We start from the raw sequence: 22,220 nt of genomic DNA, 5'->3' as shown, positions 1-22,220 counted from the left end.
GAACCGCCAAGATCCTTTGCCCCTCTTGAATACCTTCGCCCTCTTCTTCTTCTTCTTCTTCTTCTTCTTCCCGTAAAGAAGACGATAACCTTCATGCGAACGAGAAGCCGATCCAATCGTCTGGTCGAAGGCCAATCCGGTGCGTCGTCTCATCCCTTACCCAACTCGTTGACCTCACCACCCTTTAGCTGTTGTTAATTCCTCTATCTCGCTCTTTTTTCTCGAAAGGTCCACATGATTCGGAACACCTGGACGATCATGCCGTGCGGTCAAGCCGCGGGAAAGGTTCGCAATGGTTTCCTGCTTTTCCTTTTAGGGTTTGTGCTTACTGTTGTTATTTTCTTTTTCTCGTTCTCTTTCCAGCGACATCAATGCCTGAAGAACAGGATACCTCTCGGAAAAAATCGGGTGCGAAACAGCGGCGTGAAAGTAAGCCATTGATCAAGAAGTCAAAATACAAGGTTAGTTTTTTCTTTCCTTTTCTTTTCCCATGTGTCTTTTTACTCATCAGAGATAAAAGATAGAACTTTGATGGGCTGTGTAGTCATCTTGAAGTCTGGACCGAGCTAGAAGCACCCCTTGTTGGTAAATGCCTCGTTCGTGCAAAACCCAAGAGCCAAAATCATTTTAGTGCGAGAATGATTACTTTGATTAGGAGGGTAAAAGAACGAGTCCTCATTGTGGTAAGATTAGATATTGATGAATTCTGATATGCATATTTGCATATTTTCTCTGACAGTTATTGCGGAACTTAGAGGAGCCACCGAGAATCAAATGCAAGGGGAAAGTTAATGCGGAGCTTAGTCATGATGCTGGCGTGAAAGGATGTAGCAGTGGGAGTGCAAGAGAAGAAACATTAAAGGAAGAAGATGGTGGGGCTAGCGGTCATTTTGACGCAAGTGAGATGGATTGGGAAGAGGGTACAATTTCTAGTTTAGAATGCAGAGAAGTTCATTCCCATGATCTTGGAAAGGAAGTAACTGTTGAATTTACTGATTCACCATCTGCTGAAAGGAAGACTTCTCGAAGGGCTTCTGCTGAGGAAAAGGTAAGTTACAGAAGTATCAACATATGATAGTTAAGAACGTACCTCGGTTGATCTGTGTGTGTCTATTGATTGTACTGATCCATGTCAACACATTGAAAGTGCTCCACGTGGTGGGTGCGCGAATTGTGCTGAATGCTGATATGTGTTCGGCAGCATATGCCGTATCAACAGCCAATTGACTGCCATATTGCAAGGACATTGAAATCTTTGGTTAAGAATGTTGACGGCATCTGTGCTTTACTAAACAGTTACTCTTATTTTGGATTAACTCTTGTTTATTTCCTCAGGAATTAGCAGAGCTGGTCCACAAAGTTCATCTACTATGTCTACTAGCACGGGGTAGGATGGTTGACAAGGTCTGCAACGACCCTTTGATTCAGGTGCATCATTAATGATCTCTGGTGAGGTCAAAACAATTGCAGATATCTTTTATAATTCTCCTTAGGAAAAAGGTAATAGTGTAGCAGACAGCTTTTAATCTACCTCGAGGTTGTTGTTTATTGTCATTTTCTTTTACAAGTTTTAGGGAATCATAGTGTGAGCAAATTAAAGACTAGCATGGATGGAGAACTTTCGGACATCTTGTAGCTTACCATGTGCCAATATTATCTCAAGCTACTTTTATTTCATATGTGAAGATTTCTGTCAAAATTATGAATTCATTAAAAACAGCATAACACACTCATGAAGGAACCTTGAGTATTATTTTGAAGAGAAATTTGTATATAACACTTTGATTTTTAATGATATTGTAGTTTATACTCTATATTTTTATTATTTGCAAATCGAGTCATATGATTTAGCCAATATGTGCAGAAAACACTTTGGATTAGATTTGAACTAATACTGTGAGAATATTTTATTAAATAAAGATATTTTATTTCTAAAATGACTAAAATACCTTTATTTTTAAAATAACTAAATTTTTTTTAGTATGACTTTATTGAAGGTATTTTCATAATTTTTTTAGTATAGTCAACTTAACACAAAAGTTAGTTAAGTTTAATTAACAGATCTAACATCAGAGTGTTTTCTACATATATTTGTTAAATTATATGACTCGATTTATAAATAGTAAAAATGTATGGTGTAAACTATAATTTCGTTAAAAGATAGAGTGTTATATACAAATTTTTTTATTTTAAAAAAATAAATTTTAAGAAAAAAAAAGTGGGAGTATATATTTTTTATTTTCTATTCTTATAAGGGATCACATTTCCTGTTAAGTAAAAATGAGATCTCTGGACCAGTTTAAGATCAAGACTAAAAGCTTTTCTATGATAATTCCTTGTATTGCCCTTTGATTGATTTAGAGAAAATGATTTGTCATTGTCCTCAGTTGTACTTGTGCCCAGTCTCATATTGCAACTTTTGATTGCTTTATTCTGATTTGGACTGCTTAAAATAGTTTAGAATTACTATGTGAACTGGGAAGTACTATGTGAGAAGCTTCATAGACTGTCTAATATTGAATAAGCTAAAGCTGCCATTTCAAAATAAAGCATGTTGCTGGTTTTGCTGGAAATGATCCTTCATTGCCCTTCTATTGTGGCTCTTCTTTGGTCAAAATACAGGAACTGTATACTGTTGGCATACCTAATCTTTTTGGAGATTCATTCAGTTTTTTGGTTTGTTATTTCTCAGTTGGTATGCGAATATCTACTGAGAATGATTGCTATTCCAAAAAGCTAATTAACAATATATTCTTGAACTGTGAAATAGTTTATGCTTGGTAACCCCTGTCTTATTTATTTGCCATGGAAGAATGACTTTATGGAACTTCTGAAAGCTTGTTTTTGTTGCAGGCTTCCATACTTTCACTTTTACCATCTAATTTACTGAAGATTGCAGAAGTTCCAAAACTGACAGCTAATAAACTAGAGTCCCTTGTGAATTGGGTACTGTTATAGCATTTGCTAACCCTCCTTTACCCATTAAATCCTCTTGCTGTGGTCAAATTTAGTTTGACCTTTTAATCGTGTTACTTGTTCCTGCAGTTCCAGAGCAATTTCCATCTAACGACACAATGCATTGATAAGGGATCATTTGAATCAAATCTTGCCTTTGCTCTTCAAAATCATGAGGGAACTGCTGAAGAGGTGTCTTACTTTGTCTGCTAGTTTATGCACTTTCTTGGCTCTGAAGGATATCTTTTGTTTCTCTGGATAGCTGCATGCATGTTTAAATTACATGAGAATAGCAAGACTAATCTAGTTTTTTGTTGATACTTAATTGTGACAGTTGCTGTGCTTTACATCATGCACTACTAGCAGTAATTTAGATAGTCCTTATGAAGCACTTCTATGAAGAGCTTGGTCTTTATTTCGGCTAAAATTATTCTTGAGAATCGGCTAGGAGTTGGATAGTTAATGATAGGGAATATGAATGATGCAGACTTATAAAAAATATTCATGTATAGGAGTGTTTAAATCTTTGGCAGTAGTTTAGATAGCTAATGTGAGTCTTTTAAACAATGAATTTTTAAATGTAATTTTAAGATTACTACTATCTGGAACAAGGCTAGAGGACAAGTTAGAAACAGGAATGGCATGAGAATAGTGCAAGAAGCAGGTGATAGGTTGATATAGATCATAAAAGAACCATCATCCTACACATGGTGCTGGTTTCAATGAACTAATATAAAAGCTTTGAGATGTTGGAACAAATTTAGAATTTATTGATGGCACACGATTGTTACTCCAAAGTGGAAATTATAATAATAATATGACCATGGTATTTCACATTGTCTCAAAAAAATATAAGATGAGATTGATTTAATGTGTATTTGTGGCCAGCACGTGCCTATTAGAGTTTTAACTGTGGACATGAAGGAAATAGAGCCTAGTTAATATAGTATTCATTGAGGACTTATCGAGTCTCTAAGTCAAGCTAGACGGCAAGATAGGAAAAGGCTCCAAGAAATTTAACAAAGAAGCATAGTGAAGGAAGCTTACCAGAGTTGACGAATCCTCTTTTGCACATAATAAGTATTACTTTTTGTGGGTTTATGACTTTATTCTCAGTGACACAAATGTTATTGCTTTATGCCCAATATGGGCCTTATATTTGTGGTGTTTTACTGATTCATTTTGCAACCTTGAAGATTCCTTGCCTCCAAGGAACAGAAATATATAATGATATATTTTTAAATATACGAAATGAACATCTATGTTTAGCGTCATATGATGAATTTAATTGATTTTTTCTGCTCTCGTGTGGCTTGAGCCTCTAGCACAAAACAATAAACTCTGTAGAGAAGGCTAACAGTCTTGTTTTGACATTCAGAATTGACCACTTTTTCTCTCAGATGACATTTTCTCGGCCTATCTAGGATTGACTCTTTGATTTATCCACGGAGTTACACAGTATCACGCTTATTCTGCCACTATTCTTTTTTGATGAGTTGTATGTAACTATGTATATGATGATATGATCTGTCTTGAATTAGAGAAAGATCTCTTAGATCTTTTCTATATATTGACCACACAAGTGGGGGTGATAAGTCTTCATACATATTCTATTTACAACTATAGTTTGAGATATTTTCTATTTACAACTATAGTTTAAGATATTTCCTCCTGCCTGGAAACTTTGAAGTTTGAACTACTATATTTCAGATTGAATATGTCAGATATCAGGATGGAATATAAAATCTTTTCAATTTCAAAATAGCTCACTATATGTTATATTTTGACATGTATTTGCTACAGTTTTTTCTTTGTTTGATTCTTTATGATGGTTGTCTTAAATAGTTAACATTCTACATATATCTTATGTCAAATAATTTGGAACAGGTTGCTGCACTGTCAGTGGCACTGTTTAGAGCTCTCAACCTAACAACTAGGTATGCCAGGTCATTCTAAGTGAGTACGAGAAATCTTTTATATGTTCTACATCGCTCTTTTTGGTGTCAGGGTTTCGTTCCTTTTATTCTGGTCATTTGGTGATTGGCATGTTACTCCATTTAAGGGTCCTCTTTGACTGCTTGAGTTTTCTAGTTTCTAGTGAATATTAGGAGGAAGACAGTAGGTTTTGCTGAAATTAGAAATTTGACATGCAAATTTGAGATATCATACCTTGTCCCATGAATGAATTTAAGATCTTCCCCCAAAGAAGGCATTTAGGGTAGCATTTTCTCAATGCCATTCTCTGACATTAGGATTTCTGTGCCAATTTTCATATATAGGTCTATTATTTTATTAATCAAGTTTCAGATGTTCTTACCAGAATATCAGTAGCATTATTCATATAGAAGGCAAAAGGTAATGGTTGTTACTTCTTTTGTTAGGGAAATTGATCCAAAAGAAGCTATTTGCCCAAATAATTACGAACAAAATCTCATTCCTTTTGGCGATTTGCTTCACAATTTTCAGATCTGTCAGCATTGTTTAATCCTCAAGCATTTCCAAAGTTCTGGCAGTGGGTAGATCTCTTTTAAGAATAGGATTGGTAAATTTGGGTCTTTGCATATACTTATATGCAACTTTTTGATATGAGAAATTTTCTAGGCCCAGATACTCATATCTTCCTTTCTAGGTTTGTTTCTGTCCTTGACGTGGTGTCCCTCAAGCCAGATGCTGATATACCTGGAATCTTGAACCAGGATGTTCCTAGGCTGGACACAAGGATATTTTCTCCTACAACTACTGTCGAAAGCACCAACCAGATTTATTCATCTCCTGTTAATTCAATGGATGGTCCAAAAGATAATACAACCCATGGGGCATTGGAAGGATATAAATGTGACAAGAAAGGTAACATTTTAACCTGCAAGAATAATTTGCTATAAAGGTTTATCAGGTAATAGTTTAGATGATGGAACCAGTTACACATCAGCAGGCAAAGCATGCATTGACAACTCACCTTCTTCTGAGACCAAGTGTGCTGGACCAAAAAGAAAAGGGGACCTAGAGTTTGAGTTGCAATTGGGGATGGCTCTTTCAGCCACCGCATCGGGGAATCAGGATAATAAGGTAGACTTACAGATCAATGAGTTAACTGGTAGCTCACCGTCTCTCGCTCTGCCTATAAAGAAATCTAGGAAAAGTAAAGCTGGAGAACCGTCAAAATTCTGTAGCTCAAATGCAATTTGGTCTAGAAGAACAGGACCTCCTTTATATTGGGCAGAAGTCTATTGTAGTGGGGAGGCATTAACTGGAAGATGGGTGCATGTTGATGCTGCAAATGCGATTATTGATGGTGAGGAAAAGGTGGAAGCTGCTGCTGCTGTCTGCAGAAGGCCTTTGAAATATGTTATTGCTTTTGCTGGAAATGGTGCTAAAGATGTGACACGCAGGTTTGCTTTCTTAACAATTTATGGTAATATTTGTATCTGTTTTATATAGTTTAGCCTTCACCATGGAGCAAATTTTGTATGTTAAGTTCATCTTGCATTTGTGTCAGAAATTTTGGTACATAATAGTTGAAAGCAAAAATATAAATCCTTTCAGTAATTTCACAAGAAATGACTATCTGTGCAGATAGTCTGCCACAGGAGTGACTGATTAATCCAGCGAGAATAAGACATATAACATGGTATAATCAGGGATGTAAATAGTCTATATTTGGGCCTAGCATGCTTACTTTATCTACAAGGCATAAATAGATGGTAGAACAGTAATAACCCAACTTGAATCCTGATCCAATAAGAAAGTTTGTAATAGTTATATATATTGGATTTAGTTAGTAATGGCCTGACAGAGATAGCATCTACTGGTGGGAAGACATGAAAAAGGCTTTCCTGTCTAGATATTGGTTGCGCCTAAATGTTTGTTGGTTTACTGGTGCCTGCCCTTGGTTGATGAAAAATTCAATGACCTAGAGGGTCTTTCCGGTGAAGTGAAAGTTGGAATATAGGTTGGCAAATAATCAGCAGACTAACCTCTCTTCTGATAGGTATGGAGTCTTTTATACTGCCAAGACTGATGGTGGGAGTTGTTTTTCTGGGTTTTTCTTTTCCGTGTAGGCTGAGGAATGAATTGAGGTGAGCCACTGACATGGTGATATAGTGCGGTGATTGGTAATCATGTGGGACTGGTGGTGTGTCAGGGTGAATGGAGTATCTATATGTGATTCTGTGGTGCATGTACATATATGCACATATATATCATATATCATGTATGTATGTATGAGGCTATGAGCATTCACAATATACAAGTTTGATCCTTTTTTGTCACTCCATTAGTTTTGTTTGTCATTCTTTTGCTTGAAGATCATACGCCTTCAATCAAAATTTATTGTTACTGTATGGTGCCTTCAATTTTTCTGGTCTCCTTGTTTCATTATTGGTGATTTAGAAACAAACCAGTGACTTGGATACAATGGAGATACTTACTTTAATTGATTTATGAATTAGATGAATATTTTTCTTCGGTTGATGAATGAACTTAATTGTAGACTGCACAAAGTTGTGAACTTGAGATGCGCTAGATGCAAACTAGAAAATGTGATACATTGGATGATTTGGGTAGTGTTGAAAGATGGGAAAATGAAAATATGGAAATGTCAACATTGATAAAAAGAGAAATAGTTATTTTTTAATATATATAGAGTTGCATTAATTGTGGAGGGGGGTTGAGAAACCCAGAATTTTGAGAATTTGCAACTTGTTGGGTTTCTTAAAATGCTGCCCTGCTTGAACAAATAACCTATTGGTGATTGTATTTAAAGGTGAAATAATGTTCCCAAAGCTGAGCTTCATTGATTGAACACTTCTTACTTAGGGTGGTTATATTTATTGGGTTAATCTGGGAATTGGGGAGCTAATGGTATGAAAATATACTATTAGATAGTGCTCAATCAAATTTTCAGATGTCCTATTTTTACAGTGGTAATCACCAATTTTAATAATGAATGTCCATATAATCTTTTAAATAGTTTCATTAGAATTAATAATTTTGGAAGTTCATAATGTCTACCCAACTCTCTACTGCCGAGCACTATTTTTTGCAGGGCAAAAGATATTATTGTGTTAGAATTTAGAAATACCTGTTAATGCATCATCACTGAAATTTTACTCAAAAAATTCATAGGTATTGCATGCAGTGGTATAAAATTGCCTCAAGGCGGATAAATTCCGAATGGTGGGATAAGGTGTTGGCACCATTGAAGGAGTTGGAATCAAGTGCAACTGGGGTTATGGTTCAGTTAGAAACATTTCAAGAAGAGACCTCATCTAAGCTAAAAGGTAAGGAACCTGAAGTACCCTGTCCTTCAGAAATGAATTATGGAAACCCTACTAGTACAACTCAAGAATGTGCAACAAGCATCAACTTGGATGATGTCTGTGGCGGAGATGCATCTAAGCTGATTACCAAATCGAGGGGTCTCAAACCTCCAGCTCAAATCCCTGAAATCTCATGTATAGAAGACATGGAACTTGAAACCAGGGCTTTAACTGAGCCACTTCCTACCAATCAACTGGTATGCATGTTGAAGTTGTTGAGTTGTAATTATTTTATTTTGTTCAAGATTGCTTGTTGTAACATTAGTTTTGGCTTTTGACCGATGCAGGCTTATAAAAACCACCACCTCTATGCTATCGAAAGATGGCTTACCAAGAATCAAATTTTTCATCCAAAGGGTCCTGTACTTGGTTATTGTTCAGGTCATCCTGTTTATCCTCGATCTTGCGTTCAGACACTACAAACAAGACAAAAATGGTTACGAGAGGGATTGCAAGTTAGACCAAATGAAATTCCTGCAAAGGTCTCAGCAACTGAAAAATAATTATTTCTTTTCTCCTTTATTATGTTTCTGTTAGATAATCTTCTATTTGTCTCTCTTCAGATAATAAAAAGTTCAAAACAGATTGTCAGATTTCAGTCATATGAACCTAGTGTTCCTGAAGAAGATGAAGGTGAACCAACTGTAGAACTTTATGGGAAGTGGCAATTGGAACCACTCCAACTTCCTCATGCTGCAAATGGCATTGTACCTAAGGTATAATTCTGGTAGTGTTCTTTTTCACAACCAACCTTCTGAAGTTCTTCAATACTTGTGCTCAGTGAAGGTTTTCTTATTCCATGTCATGAAAATCTTGTGTCTTATGCATCCAACATCTTTATAGATTCAATATGTGGATTTTTGCAAAATCTTCATTTATATTGATTTTTATTTTCACTGCTAATATTGTCGATAAGCCTTTTGAAGTTCTGTGAAATAACATAATTCCTCATTATTAAATTTTATCTCTTTCATCTTTTTCTTATGTTTTGATTTTCACTGTGTTGCTTTGTTTTTTTTGTAGAGTGCCATGCCTATCTATATGTACGTACATAGATATTAAATCAGTTGAAGACCTAACTTCAAATATGGAGGGGCTATAGTATCTTCACTATTTTTCATTTCCCTACCGTACTAGTTGGGAATGTTTCAGCAGTTATTAATTTAATACTAACTGGTTATTACGTCAATATTTATCTAGAATGAGCGTGGTCAAGTTGAAGTATGGTCTGAGAGGTGTGTCCCCCCCGGTGCAGTACACTTGAGGCTACCAAGATTGGTTCCAGTAGCAAAGAGGCTCGAAATCGATTATGCACCTGCTATGGTTGGATTTGAATTTCGGAATGGACGTTCTTTCCCAATATTTGAGGGAATTGTGGTCTGTGCAGAGTTCAAAGATGCTATTTTGGAGGTAAAATTTGAGCAGGATGAAATTTTATATGTTTGCATTTGCCTTGCTTACGAAAAGTATGATTCATAGGATCTATGGATGTCAAGAAAATCCAAGAAAATATTTTCCAGTTGTTTGGAACTGCATGAAATTATCTAGTAATGGAATATGGGGAAATAATTTCTAGGTAGCAAGAAAAAGTGAATTCTTTCTCAATTGCGCCGAAAAGAAAATTGGGAAGCACATTTCTTTAGATAGATTTTACTTTCTCCAGCTGGTCCGCCTTATATTTCTTTCTCCAACTGACCAAATAATTGGAAAAAACCTAGCTACAGAGAGGAATGTGCAGTTCTGTTCATAACAGTCTTTCTAATTTTATTGCATGAGTAGTTCTTCTTTTTGTATACTACAAGATTGGGCATACAAATTCATTAATTGCATGATAGTTCTGTTCACAACAGTCTTTCTAATTAACCAATACTTGTTTGATGTTCACATTGCATCCAAACACTCATACATTGAGATTAAATCTAACCATAACATGATGGGGTTTTCTTATTGTTTAAGCAAATCTCTTTCTTTCTTTTCACTAGGCTTATGTAGAAGTAGAAGAGAGAAGAGAATGTGAAGAGAGAAAGCGAAATGAAGCCCAAGCTCTCTCTAGGTGGTTTCAGCTGCTTTCCTCCATCATAACAAGACAACGGTTGAAGAATTCTTATGTGAGTTCATCTATATGTGATCCGCATAAATCCCCTGACGACCAAAAGAATAGTCCTCAACTTCATTCCAGTAAGATTCATTCTGAAAGGGAAGTTCTTCCAAGAGGAGCACATGAACGACTTGCACCGAAGGCAAAGTATGTTTTGACATCTCATGAACACGAGCATGTATTTCCCGTGGAGAATGAAAGCTTTGATGAAGAGATCTTAGTGCGAACTAAGCGTTGCCCATGTGGATTTTCTATTCAGGTAGAGGAGTTGTAGTTGTTAATTAACTTAAATGTATTTACTGTTCTGGTAGAGAAAATGTTGTAAATTTAGATGTATTTACTGTTCTACCATAACGTTATTAATGCGATTATAATTTTGCCTCTCTTCCTGCAAATTCACATTCTCATTTTAGGTAGCCCCAGGATGGGCTCAACTAAATCATACTCTACATGATTGTTTGCCGCAGCAACCAAGACTTGCCAAATTATTTGATTTGGGTACTGATCTAAATACAGATTTCCCAGATATGTAACTTCCAGGAGGGTACGCTTAGAAGTTAGTCTGATGGGCATGTACGATTGCATGTAAAGCTTTCTTTCATAGGATGTCAGCAGCCCGTACACGGGAAAAAGCTAAAACTTTTATATATTATTTAAATTGAAACTTCTGAGTAACAGACATTTTATTTGAACATCCCGCTCAAATGGGATGTCTAAATGGACTCAGGTCTATCCAGGGGATTGGCTATAGAGTAGTCGCCAGCTATGCCTTTAAAGATCTAGAGATTTTGACCAAACTAGTTATATTTTAAATTTTATTTATTAAAATATATAACACTTAAACTTAAATATTAAATGAGATTTATTTTACTGTATACTAAATTAAAATGCTGAACTGTTCTAAACTAAGAGATAAAATATTATCTAAAGTGTTTTAATAAAAACGTTGCTAAACTTAACATTTTGCTTAATAAAATATTTATTTTATTAATATTTTACTTGGGACTACTATTTTCTATTTTAATATTTATATTTAAGAGTGATTTATTTTAATTAATAAATAAAATATAGATATATTTTTGTCAACAACTCTAAGAATCTAAAGGGAGCAACCTAACCACCATCTCTCTTATCCTGGAGACATGGATAGGCATAAGAAAGAGGTCAGATCACGCATCCATCTACATCTTTAATGTGTACTTATTTGTTACGGCCCATCTATCCATCGGTTGGGTGTCCTCTCTCTCTCTCTCTCTGTCTCTCTCTAAACTAATAACCCTACACATCTTTGTCCCTAATTATATGAACTCTTTGTCAATCCATATCCATCCAGCTCTTATCTGTAGAAAGAAAGGAGAGGCGGAGGCACTTCAGTTCTTCCGTCTACTTGTTGCTGGTGTCAAGTCCGCATGCGTCCTTATCAACGAAAGTGATCGACGTCTATCTACCTCGATTTTTTCTTCTTAATTTACGAATCCATTAATTGGTCAAATCTAGCCTATGACTTCTATAGAAGTGCCACGTACTATTTTATGAATGTGGCTGAACTTTGCTGATTATTCTTGCCACGATAATAATTATATTGGACTCCTTAAATGCATTGCTCCTGTAACGAATAGTATTCTGTAAGAATCTATAATATTTATACCAGTCAAACATATATAACCTTAATTAAAGTTGTCCGAATGTAATATATATAAATATCGGGTGTCACTTATCATACTTAAATATGAAAAATATAAGGAGCAAGCCACTCTATTAATTGAAGTTTTCATGATGAGCACTGCATAAGTACTGCTCATCCAACAAATGAAATAGAAAATGCGTATCGGGTTTCTTATCTTCAATTTATACCGTACGTCATTTATATTTTATGTAGATATACTTTCTTAGCTTAGCTACCTCCATCTAACACACATCCATCTGTACTACTTGATGAGTTAATGTCTGCAGACTGCAGTACTAGACGTGAGCAAAAAGATGAGAAAAAAATCAAGATCAATAGTTCACTCGGGAATTAGACTTTATAACATATATATATATATATAATATTTGAGCAGAAAGGTCCCAGTTTGATGCATTGATTGGAAATTTTGAACTATTCGTCAGTTGATTGCAACTTGTTAACAACTGGAGAGTTATATCTTCTCGAGTATCTTAATTTCCATGCGTGCTATTAGCAACACCCTAGTAATAGCAATACGTCTATGAGGTTGGTGGGTCTTTTACGAGATGTTTACCAGCCAAGTGGGTGCAGGACGTAGCATTACATCTAATTAATCCATCAATTATTTTGACTGATGCCCATGCTGTAAGAGAAGAGCCATAACATTGACTTTAATAAGAGAATAGTATTCATATACAACTCTAATTTCATGACAAATAAACACTTAAGTACTTTCACTTTGAACCCTATACACAATGAACATATATCTGTAATTACTAATCAACCTATTCGCACCTTTGACTTGTAAGAATACTTACCAGACAAATAGATAATTACTGTTACACCTTTAGTTCACTAATTAAGATAATAAAATCATCTCAAAGTCCAGAAGTGAAAGGAACTCCCGTAGACGGAATCCATGAATTCCCTCCCAAGAAGCTCCCCACGGTGAACCTACCGGCCTCCGATGCGCTCGTTATAACACGGTATCCTGGCCACGTCACTCTCCGGCTTGTGCCGGCCCCCGGGCCGGTGTTCATGTACTCTCCGTAGTACAAGGTGCTCAAAGCAAAGCTTCCACTCCATTCGAGCCACCCGGCCGGATCGATCACGCTATCGATCGACGTCTTCATCACCACCGTCCTCGAGTACTTCTGCCACGGCCGGCCGAGGTAGCTCTTAACCGAGCCCTGCGACGGCCTGAGGTCCGACGCAGCCGTGATCACCGAGTTGTGGATCGAGATGCCGGTGTTCTCGTTAGGGTCCGTGCGGCCTTGCGCCGTCACGGTGTTCTTCTGGTTGCTTAGAGGCTTTCTTACGTAGATATTGCAGCTCTGGAGAACCACGGCGGCGTCGCCGAAGATGAAGTCGATGGTGCCGTAGACGTCGCAGTTGCGGTAGAACTGGCGCTGGGAGTAGACATAGAGGGTGTCTTGGTAGCCCTTGAAGCTGCACTGGTAGAAGACTGAGAGGTCGGAGCCGGACCGGAGCGCCACCGCCTGGTGCTTCTGCGGCCCGGCCGTGTTCTGGAAGGTCATGCCCCGGGCGATGAAGCCGTCGCCGACGATAGCTAAAACCAAGAGAAAGAGATCAAAATCATGAAGAAAGAAAAAAAGAGAAGAATTTTCTTTTCTTTTTTTTAAATGAAAGAAGTGTAAGACAAATTTTTACAAATAATTCATTTTTACCAACTAGTTGTTATACATCAAAATGAGCATTTTGTTTTTCTTTTATATTAAAGATAATGTCTATTGAGTAGGTCAAAATCACAAGGAATTATTAAGTGACATAAATGAAAGTTTAGATAGAGACTCAATTTCGACCTAATCACAGGAGGATAAATTGTACTTTTCTAAATAAAAATTCTAACGATAAAGACAACGTAATAAGGTAAGTAGTGAAGTTATAGAATTTTAATAGAGTGACGTATAAAGTCGTTAGGTTAGTTATCGTGTGTAACATATTTTAGAGCTCGACTGTTATATACTTTTTTTTTCTCATAGATAAGAAAATCATATATTTATATACGAAAGAGATGGTAATAGGTTTAAAGAACTCACCAAAGGTGGCAGACCTAAAAGTTGTTGAGCCATCCTGCACGTTCTTACTCCCAGTAACAACAGTAGCATCAATTCCATCTCCCACCATCATGAGATTCTTCATCGATTTCGTAATCTCTACATTCTCATTGTAAACACCAGCTTTCACATATATCACGAATCTCGAGGAGCCGCCCCTCAGCTTCGCCGACGCCGCCACGGCGGCTGAGATGGTCGTGTAGTCGCCGGAGCCGTCTTTCGCCACCACTATATTTGCCTTCACTGACGATGACTGTAGAAGTTTACGGTCCGCGGCCGAGACCCACCTCGGGAAGCCATCAGAGAGCAACCGGCGATTATTGCCGGAAACCTTAGCCACTTCCATTGCCTTGTTGACGGCTAATGAGTTGCTAAGCGATTCAGTTATGTTGCTAGCTAGGAAGGGTGATGATAGGAATTGGAAAGGAGAATCGAGATCAAGGAAGCCATTCCTACAAGTTTGCTGGTTGGCAATCGCAGCACTTAGCCACGTTTGAGCATCATCACTAGACGTAGAAGAGATCGAACGGCTAAGTTGGCTAATGGTGTCTTCAGATAACTCTAAGCAATCAAGCCATGCCTGCTTAGTTCGGTCATCAAACGAGCCAAGATCCTTGGCTAACGCAACCTTATGGCTTAGCATGGCTCGGTCCAAGGTTGCTTGGAGGATCAAGTCACGGAATCCAGTTTGGGTTTTGGCTTGGACAAACAAAGGACTACCACTTAGCATCGAGCTACAAACTTGAGGATAAGGAGTTTGGCTACAAGATAGTATTGAGTCACTAGTTCCAACCTTAATGGTCACAAGGAGGCATAGGGCAAAGAGAAGTTGTAACAGCTTAGCCATATGAAACTTACAACGATTGGAAAACTAACTTTGGATGATTGGAGTGGGAGAGGATTGGATCCTTTATATAGGCCGTGAGACCTACAAATATGACGCGTTCTACATCATTAACATTGGTTTGGTGGTGTTTGAATATTATCATGCATAGCTACCTATATTAATTGATTGTTTTTGAATTTGGATATTGTGGACTTGTAACTTGTATGCAAATAGATTGTCCCGTTGAATTATCCATAGATTTTTGGTGAAGGCCAAAGCATCAAGGGTTTGTAAGATAAGGAGTCATGATCTCATAATTAAGGAGTCATTTGAAACTATTTTGTTTTTCTTGCACACTATGGCTAGGGGGACCATGAAGCAAGTATACCCACCCAATCTATATTAATTGGTACGTCTATTGCGAGGAGACTCGTATACCTTGGACTTTTGTTCCAACATGCAATTAGATAAATGCAAACCATGCATGGTCCCATATTGCCACGTACTTGGTCAACATAAAAATAGAACATAGTTTGTATTTTTTTTTTATTCTTATTGGCTTTTTCTCTCATGGTTGGAGAGGATCCAAACCCTTGTACTCTTAAGAATAGGGAATTCTAATCGCAACATATTAGAAGTCAAAATAGCACTGGAAGAAAAATTCGATTTGCATATCGAAATTTGGTCGAATCAAAAAAGCTTAAGCATGTGTATTAGTCCACATTAATTAATACTAAACGAATTCTGATGTCAATTATTGAGAGAAGTATAACCGCAGCAGCACTAATTAAGAGACTCTGTTACAGTAAATGGCCAAAGAATTAACCCTGTGATCATTTGTACGTAGCTATAACCCGTTTCCACACATGAGGATTTCACAAACTTAATCCATAAGGAGCTAAATCTAATAATTGAGGCTTAACAATGACGTACTTCTAGTAGATTTGACTTCAAAGTTCATGAACAGCACATTTAATGCACAAGTGGATAAGTCTTAGATGGTTAATTATTCTACTTCCTGAAGACCAGATTCATATATTACTTCCAAATCATTTACATGATCTTTTTAATTCACGTGTGTGTATATATATATATATATATATATATCACGGTCTTAGATTCACAGCATTCTTGACGGCTCCATAGATTTCTTTCAATATGAAGCATTTTAATCAATGCAATTTGGGGGGACAATCCGACGTGTCTACTGGATACAGACAAGATGCACCTGTGAACAACTTGTGAATAATGTTTTAAGTATAGAAAAGAAAAAAAAAACTTGTGAATGATTGCACTCTCCATCATGCTACCTTGCATCAAATGAGATCCTAGCAAGAAACGATGACTTTAATAAAAATTTAGGGATACTTACACCTAGACACCATGTTGCTTATTTTCATATGAATTCCTATATGTATTTTTTACGACATATTGATTCTCGAAAACTTTTGAAATGTCTCTTATCTTAGTTATTGATATATTTTTTTTTGTTAAAAAAACATGTGAGTATATATAATGTAATTAAATTTTGACCCATTAAGGATCATTTTATTCTTATTTTAGAGGAAAAAATTAATTTGAGGGTAAAATAACTTATTTGATATTTTTGCTAACAACTAGAGTATAATATATTTTTATAATTTAGGGAGTCAATATGCACAATAAAACAAAAGATATGATGAGGTGCGTGTAAAATTAAGCAATAGTTCTCTCATTCATTTTATTTTCACTTGGCCCTAGCTTTGCTGAGGTTTAGCGTAGGTTATCTCCACTTCCTTTAGAGGGTCATTAATTTCCTTGCCACCAGCAAGATCCTCCTCTTTCCTTCCCCCTCCTAAGCATCTCTCTTTGTTAGTTTCGTCCGCCTCTCCCTCACTTGTCATCGTCTGCCCCACACTCTACCTTCTCCATTTTCATATTGTACTCTTTACAACATTCATCGTTGGTGCAGTTTTTTATTGCTTCCTCCTAACTCATTGCTAATCTCCCCCCTCCCTTGCTACTCATCGCCGATCTCCACCTCATCGTTGTTCGCAGTCACTTCCACCTCACCATTGTCTGCTGACCATAGTCAACATCTTTCTCCTCCGTTGATATCTTCCCCTTCAAACCCATCCACCAAGCTGTCAACGATAATCTCACTCTGCCTCTGGTCATAGGTGTTAGTTAGGCTCTTAATTTTGCTTCTTGACTTGTTTTTGTATTTTAACTTATTTTTCTATTTTCATGGTAGCTTTCTATTGAATATTTGGACTCTTCTCTAGCTTTTTAGATATTTACATAGTTGTGTACCTATAACGGTCAGATCACGATGGAACCGTATGTTGATATTAGGTCCTTAGTGTATATATATCTTCTCGATGTATTTTGTTGTGTCCTAGGACTTGATATTGTATTTTAATTTATTAAGATGCTTGCTATTATAAGCAAGTAGAAGACTTGTGGGAAAGGGTGGGTCATTCTATCTCTTCCATTGGACTGTAGGCAACTATGTCACTCCTAAACTCGGATAAATAATGGGTATATATGCACATATTTTGCTGATGTCAAACTTTAATTTGCTATGGTTCGTGTTGGGCCAGAATTTTTCGGCCCACCCTAATTGTTACCATCCTTTCTAAGCCCAAAAGAGCCATGCATTATATTTACAGAGCAATTCGGGCCCAAAATTAATACGTAACAATAACTTAGGCATACATTAATCCACGCCAGTTTCTTCTACAACTTTTAACCACGACAATCAAAGACCATATCTAAAAGGAACACCACAAGCCAGAATCGTACTAACCCAGCTCCAGTATTCATACTACTTTCCATAATACAAACTACTCAAAGCAAAGGTCCCGCCCCACCCTTTTGGATCGATGACGCTACCAAAAGAGAGGTCTTTATGAACACTGTCCTCGAATATATACTTCTTCCATGGCCGACCAAGATATGTTCTAAAACTACTAGGATAAAATATAGGTGGAGATGGAGTCTGTTTATAAGAATTTGTGGTTTATATGGAAGTATAGTTAGGAAATTATTTCCCATCAAAGTGGTATATATATATATATATATATCTAGAACAAATTTTGATAGTAAATGTTTCTAAATACTACGAGAAAGTTTGGTGATGTTCTTAAACTTTAGTGTGAGCTAACACAACGGTGAACAAATCGTTTGCTCCTTTTCTTATGCGAGAGTGCAACAATCTCAAAGCGTCACATCTTGGCCTATCCTATGCCGTGGAGTGCATGTCCGTCCACATCTAAAGCCATATTAAGCTTTAGTAAGTAGTAGAAAGAAAAAGTTTGTGGCTCCCAACTCAACGATCGAGTCCAATAGAAGAAACCGAGTGCAGTTGGAAAAATGGTATATAACGAGTATACGCCTTATAATAAAGTATTTAAGTTATACTTGGTTATGCACCATATATAATATGGTTTAGATGCAACTACTCCTCTCTTCATTCTAATAATGAAACTACTCGGATGCTTCTTGTGTTCCTTTTCTCTTTTTTAATTGGGAGAAATTTTATAATTGCGACTGTGGAAGCTTCCCTTCTATTAAGATAAAATGTCGTGCATGCAACCCAGATCATTACATCTAGGATATCTTAGTTCCTCCGGAATTATTAGCATATCTATGCAAGGGAATTAGTCCTGGAAAGGTACCACTTCCAAGTTGAACTGTCCAATTTGTGAACTGTCGAGATATAAATCTAGTGTTGTTGGGCTAAAATATTACTAAAGTTTCGTTAATATAAGATTGTTGGAACAGAACCGGCCTGATTTACGCATTAATAAAACCTAGGGGTAGTTTAATTCCTAAAGCATATAATCAACTTTAATTTTGCCTAATTAACAGATGAGCACGTTGCATGATCAAAAAATCCACTAGTCTATGTAGGAAAAGATATAAGGCAATCTGGCATTCTTGCTCGCACGACATCATGATTGGGACATGGGACCCCAACTCATGTGATTGATACAAGAGGAGTTATAATAACTATTGGAGTCCATCCAATAGTTATTATAACTCCTCCATCCAGTCCCAGAAGCTGGATACTAGAAGTTCCAATAGAAGCTAATGACGTAAATTTGCAACCAGTTTCCAGACAAAATCAAACAGAAGCAGTACTGCAATTCATATTATTGACATGATCGCCCAAAGAATTAGCTATAATGAAATCTCTCAAGAGTTGGAAAAAGAAGAAGATTAGGAATACAGCATAAATAACTTACAAATACACATCGTATATAGACCGAAAACCATGTCGAAGAATCAAGGATTGAAACAACAGTCTTCCAGAACGAATAGAAACCCAAGAATAACAAACAAACCAACCTTTGGACTAACCATCAAAGAATTAAGTACAAATCCATGACGTGGTACTCGGTCAAAATGTCATGCACAGAGCGGTTGTTACGCTGTGGTCGTCGACCCGCGAATCTGCTCAATCCGTACCACAATCTTGTCCATTGACGGACGGCTGTCGGGAAACGAGGTTGTGCATTCCATCGCAATCTGCAGCAGTCGCGACATCTCCTGCAGGTAATTCTGCAAGCTCTCGAGCCCAGCGTCGAACACTTCTGGAGTCCGCCCCTCGCTTACGACTGACTCGGCCCACCTCGGCAGATCGACTGCGTCGTCGTTGACGACGCTGTGTTGTGGTGCTTTGCCGGTGAGGATTTCCAGTAGGAGCACGCCGAAGCTGTAGACATCGGCCTTCTGGGAGACTTTGCGGACGTCGACGACTTCGGGCGCGCGGTAGCCGTAGGTGCGTTGGGGTTGGGAAGCAGGGCCGGCGAGGTAGGCGAGGCCGTGGTCGGAGACGCGAGCGACGTAGGATTGGGCGAGGAGGATGTTGGAGGACTTGATGTTGCCGTGGGAGAAGTCGGGACCGACGGAGTGGATGTGTTCGAGGCCGCGGGCGGCGGCGAGAGCGATGTTGTATCTCGTGTTCCAATCAAGTGGGGTACGGCCAACTCCTCTGTTCCCTGTAGAATTGACGAAGAGCGTGTCATAATTATCTTTATTTCTATTCAATATGAAATTTATTCTTCAGAATTATACGATAAAAAATGTCAGATTTATGTTTTATAGTTTAGTCTTTTATACAAAAATTATCGATAGACCTTTAAATAGAATTGGGATGGGAAAAACTTAAAATAACTTAATAGTATGAAACGAAGAGTTAAGAGAGGAAAGAAATTAAGCTTACCGTGGAGTAAGGAGGAGAGGCTTCCCTTATCGACCAAGTCATAGACAAGAAGCTTCTCATCCCTGCTATAGTAGTAGGCTTGGAGTGGTACCACATTGGGGTGGTTGACAGCCCCGATGGCGGCGGCCCTCTCCTTGAATTCCTTCTCCGGGATATTGACGTCCTTGAGCCGCTTCACCACCACTGCCACTCCCATCTCCAGCATCGCCTTGTACGCCGTCCCAAACGTCCCCTTACCCAGCACCTCCGCCGACGCCCTCAGGAGAGCCTCCAAGTCGTAAACCCTAGGCTCGCTTCCAAAGAACACCAGCTTCTTACCACTGCTCGAAGTCCCCATCGTCGTCGTCACCACCGGCGGCGCCGGTCGCATCGCTGCCGAGACGCGCTGCTGAGGAAGCGGGGGCGGCACCACATCATTGCTCGGCGACCCCATCTGCGGCACCGCCTTTGAGTATTGGGCCTTGTCTCTCCGCTCCCTCCGCCTGTGGAAGATGGGGAAGATGAAAGCAAGAAGGATCAAGAACACGATCACGGATCCGATCACGATCCCCGCGATCCCGCCGGCGGAGATCTTACTCTTACTCGTTGTCGGGGAATTCGTCGGCGGCGGAGCCGGAGAGATCTCATGGGGGCAGAGAGAGAGGGGTTCGCCACAGAGCGACGTGCCGAGGAACGAACTATTCGGGAACCGGCGGAGGCCGGCCGGAATCGAGCCGTTCAGCGGATTGAAAGAAACGTTAAAGGAAGCTAGACTACTCGGGAAATTGATGTCAGGGATCGATCCATTGAGTTGGTTGTACTCCAGGTAGAGCGTCCTGAGCTGACCCAGCGATCCCAACTCCGTCGGGATCCCGCCGGACAGGAGGTTCCCGGCAAGATTGAGCCGGACGAGTTGCTTGAGCTCGAAGATCACCCGCGGGATCTCGCCGGAGAGGCGATTCTTTTCGAGGTGAACGCCGCGGAGCTCCGTGCACGAGGCGAGATCCAACGGGAGGGTGCCGGTGAGGTAGTTGAAGCGAAGAGAGATGACTCGGAGCGCCGTTAGGTTTCCGATGGTGCCGGAGGGGATCTCGCCGGAGAGGCTATTCCCGGGGACGCGGAACTCGGTGACGCGGCCGCCGGAGCATTTGACGCCCGTCCACGAGCAGGGCGAAGCCGAGATGTTCCATCTCGGCATCCGCGATGAGCCCACGGCCTCTCGGAAGGCGAGAAGTGCGGCGCGGTCGGAGGTTATGTCCTGTGCTCCGGCGAGGATTGAAGAGAGGAAGAGGAAGAGGAGAGGAAGAAACGATGAGTCCATCGGGCGGTGACCATACGCCATCGCCTGATTACGGAATACTTCTTTGAGCCTTAATCCATGCAACACTCCGTTCGAGTTCGTCTTGGGAGAAGAAATGAGAAGGAAAGGAGAGGGAATTGTCTGATTTCAATAATTTTGGTGGCGTAAAAAGAGATGGAAAATATGGAAAGAAGTGATGCTAAGATGGAATTATTTATTATTTATGATATCTAATGCTACAAGGAGAAGGTCAAAAACGAGGCACCGTGAAAGGGGGGGGTTGCTACTTGCTCATCAGCGAGCAGGATGAAATTTGTTTCCTTTTCTATCTATAAATATTAAATACCAACTTATAAACTACAGCTGAGTTAAGTCAAACGACTCAAACTTAACTTTGTGATTATTTTTCCTATCATTTTCTATAATCCAAGACATTTGTTACTACCTTTTCTATTGTCCAGTCCACTGTACGCAGTACAAGCGTGAAGGCAAAGTTACGGGGTTAATACTGCATCCGACCGTGTCTAAACCAAACATTCTGCGTTTGGCATGCAGAACCCGTCACGTGGCGACCTTTTACTGGGTCGGAATATATATCTGGAAGTACAACTCTCGATTAGGACCGTTCAAGAGCTCGCATGATATCCTGGCCGTCGGATGGACGTAGTAGAGCCGAGCATCTGATGTGGTGGACTTTGGAAGCGGTAGGGGCGTCTGACTTTTGAATTGATTCAGTTGGACCCACCACCGCACCCACGACTAGAAGAATTCTAAATAAAAGTGGAAGACGT

General features: G+C 38.8%; 3 protein-coding genes across 6 annotated transcripts; 1 reads left to right on the top strand and 2 right to left on the bottom strand.

Annotated features, from left to right (window-relative positions):
* The first annotated feature begins 24 nt into the window (after nucleotides 1-24).
* Nucleotides 25-10,766, top strand: LOC140780461 (DNA repair protein RAD4). Of its 4 annotated transcripts, none has more exons than XM_073126038.1 (16): nucleotides 25-139; nucleotides 229-285; nucleotides 364-461; nucleotides 740-1,048; nucleotides 1,336-1,428; nucleotides 2,854-2,946; nucleotides 3,046-3,147; nucleotides 4,843-4,892; nucleotides 5,337-5,471; nucleotides 5,585-5,802; nucleotides 5,888-6,344; nucleotides 8,080-8,470; nucleotides 8,561-8,755; nucleotides 8,837-8,989; nucleotides 9,474-9,683; nucleotides 10,256-10,766. In XM_073126038.1, the coding sequence occupies exons 1-16, from the start codon at nucleotides 94-96 to the stop codon at nucleotides 10,643-10,645; spliced, it is 2,997 nt and encodes a 998-aa protein (XP_072982139.1). In that variant the 5' UTR covers nucleotides 25-93; the 3' UTR covers nucleotides 10,646-10,766. The 4 variants fall into 4 exon arrangements, with proteins under 4 accessions (XP_072982139.1, XP_072982138.1, XP_072982140.1 ...); XM_073126037.1 differs by having other exon boundaries at nucleotides 5,885-6,344; XM_073126039.1 differs by lacking the exon at nucleotides 5,337-5,471 and having other exon boundaries at nucleotides 5,885-6,344.
* A 1,917-nt stretch (nucleotides 10,767-12,683) lies between these two features.
* LOC140781566 (pectinesterase-like) lies at nucleotides 12,684-15,011 on the bottom strand. The gene is made up of 2 exons (XM_073127602.1): nucleotides 14,098-15,011; nucleotides 12,684-13,607 (listed from the first exon to the last, which is right to left on the bottom strand). Exons 1-2 carry the CDS (start codon nucleotides 14,960-14,962, stop codon nucleotides 12,916-12,918), a joined length of 1,557 nt encoding a protein of 518 aa, XP_072983703.1. The 5' UTR covers nucleotides 14,963-15,011; the 3' UTR covers nucleotides 12,684-12,915.
* A 4,041-nt stretch (nucleotides 15,012-19,052) lies between these two features.
* Nucleotides 19,053-21,737, bottom strand: LOC140796128 (probable inactive receptor kinase At1g48480). Its single transcript, XM_073149009.1, has 2 exons — nucleotides 20,151-21,737; nucleotides 19,053-19,926 (listed from the first exon to the last, which is right to left on the bottom strand). The coding sequence occupies exons 1-2, from the start codon at nucleotides 21,469-21,471 to the stop codon at nucleotides 19,352-19,354; spliced, it is 1,896 nt and encodes a 631-aa protein (XP_073005110.1). The 5' UTR covers nucleotides 21,472-21,737; the 3' UTR covers nucleotides 19,053-19,351.
* Between the last annotated feature and the right edge of the window lie 483 nt (nucleotides 21,738-22,220).

This window comes from Typha latifolia, chromosome 1, assembly GCF_019914945.1.
Source record: "Typha latifolia isolate L0001 chromosome 1, TyphaL0001v2, whole genome shotgun sequence".
Classification (NCBI taxonomy): Eukaryota; Viridiplantae; Streptophyta; class Magnoliopsida; order Poales; family Typhaceae; genus Typha; species Typha latifolia.
This window is presented reverse-complemented; position numbering and strand designations above follow the sequence as displayed.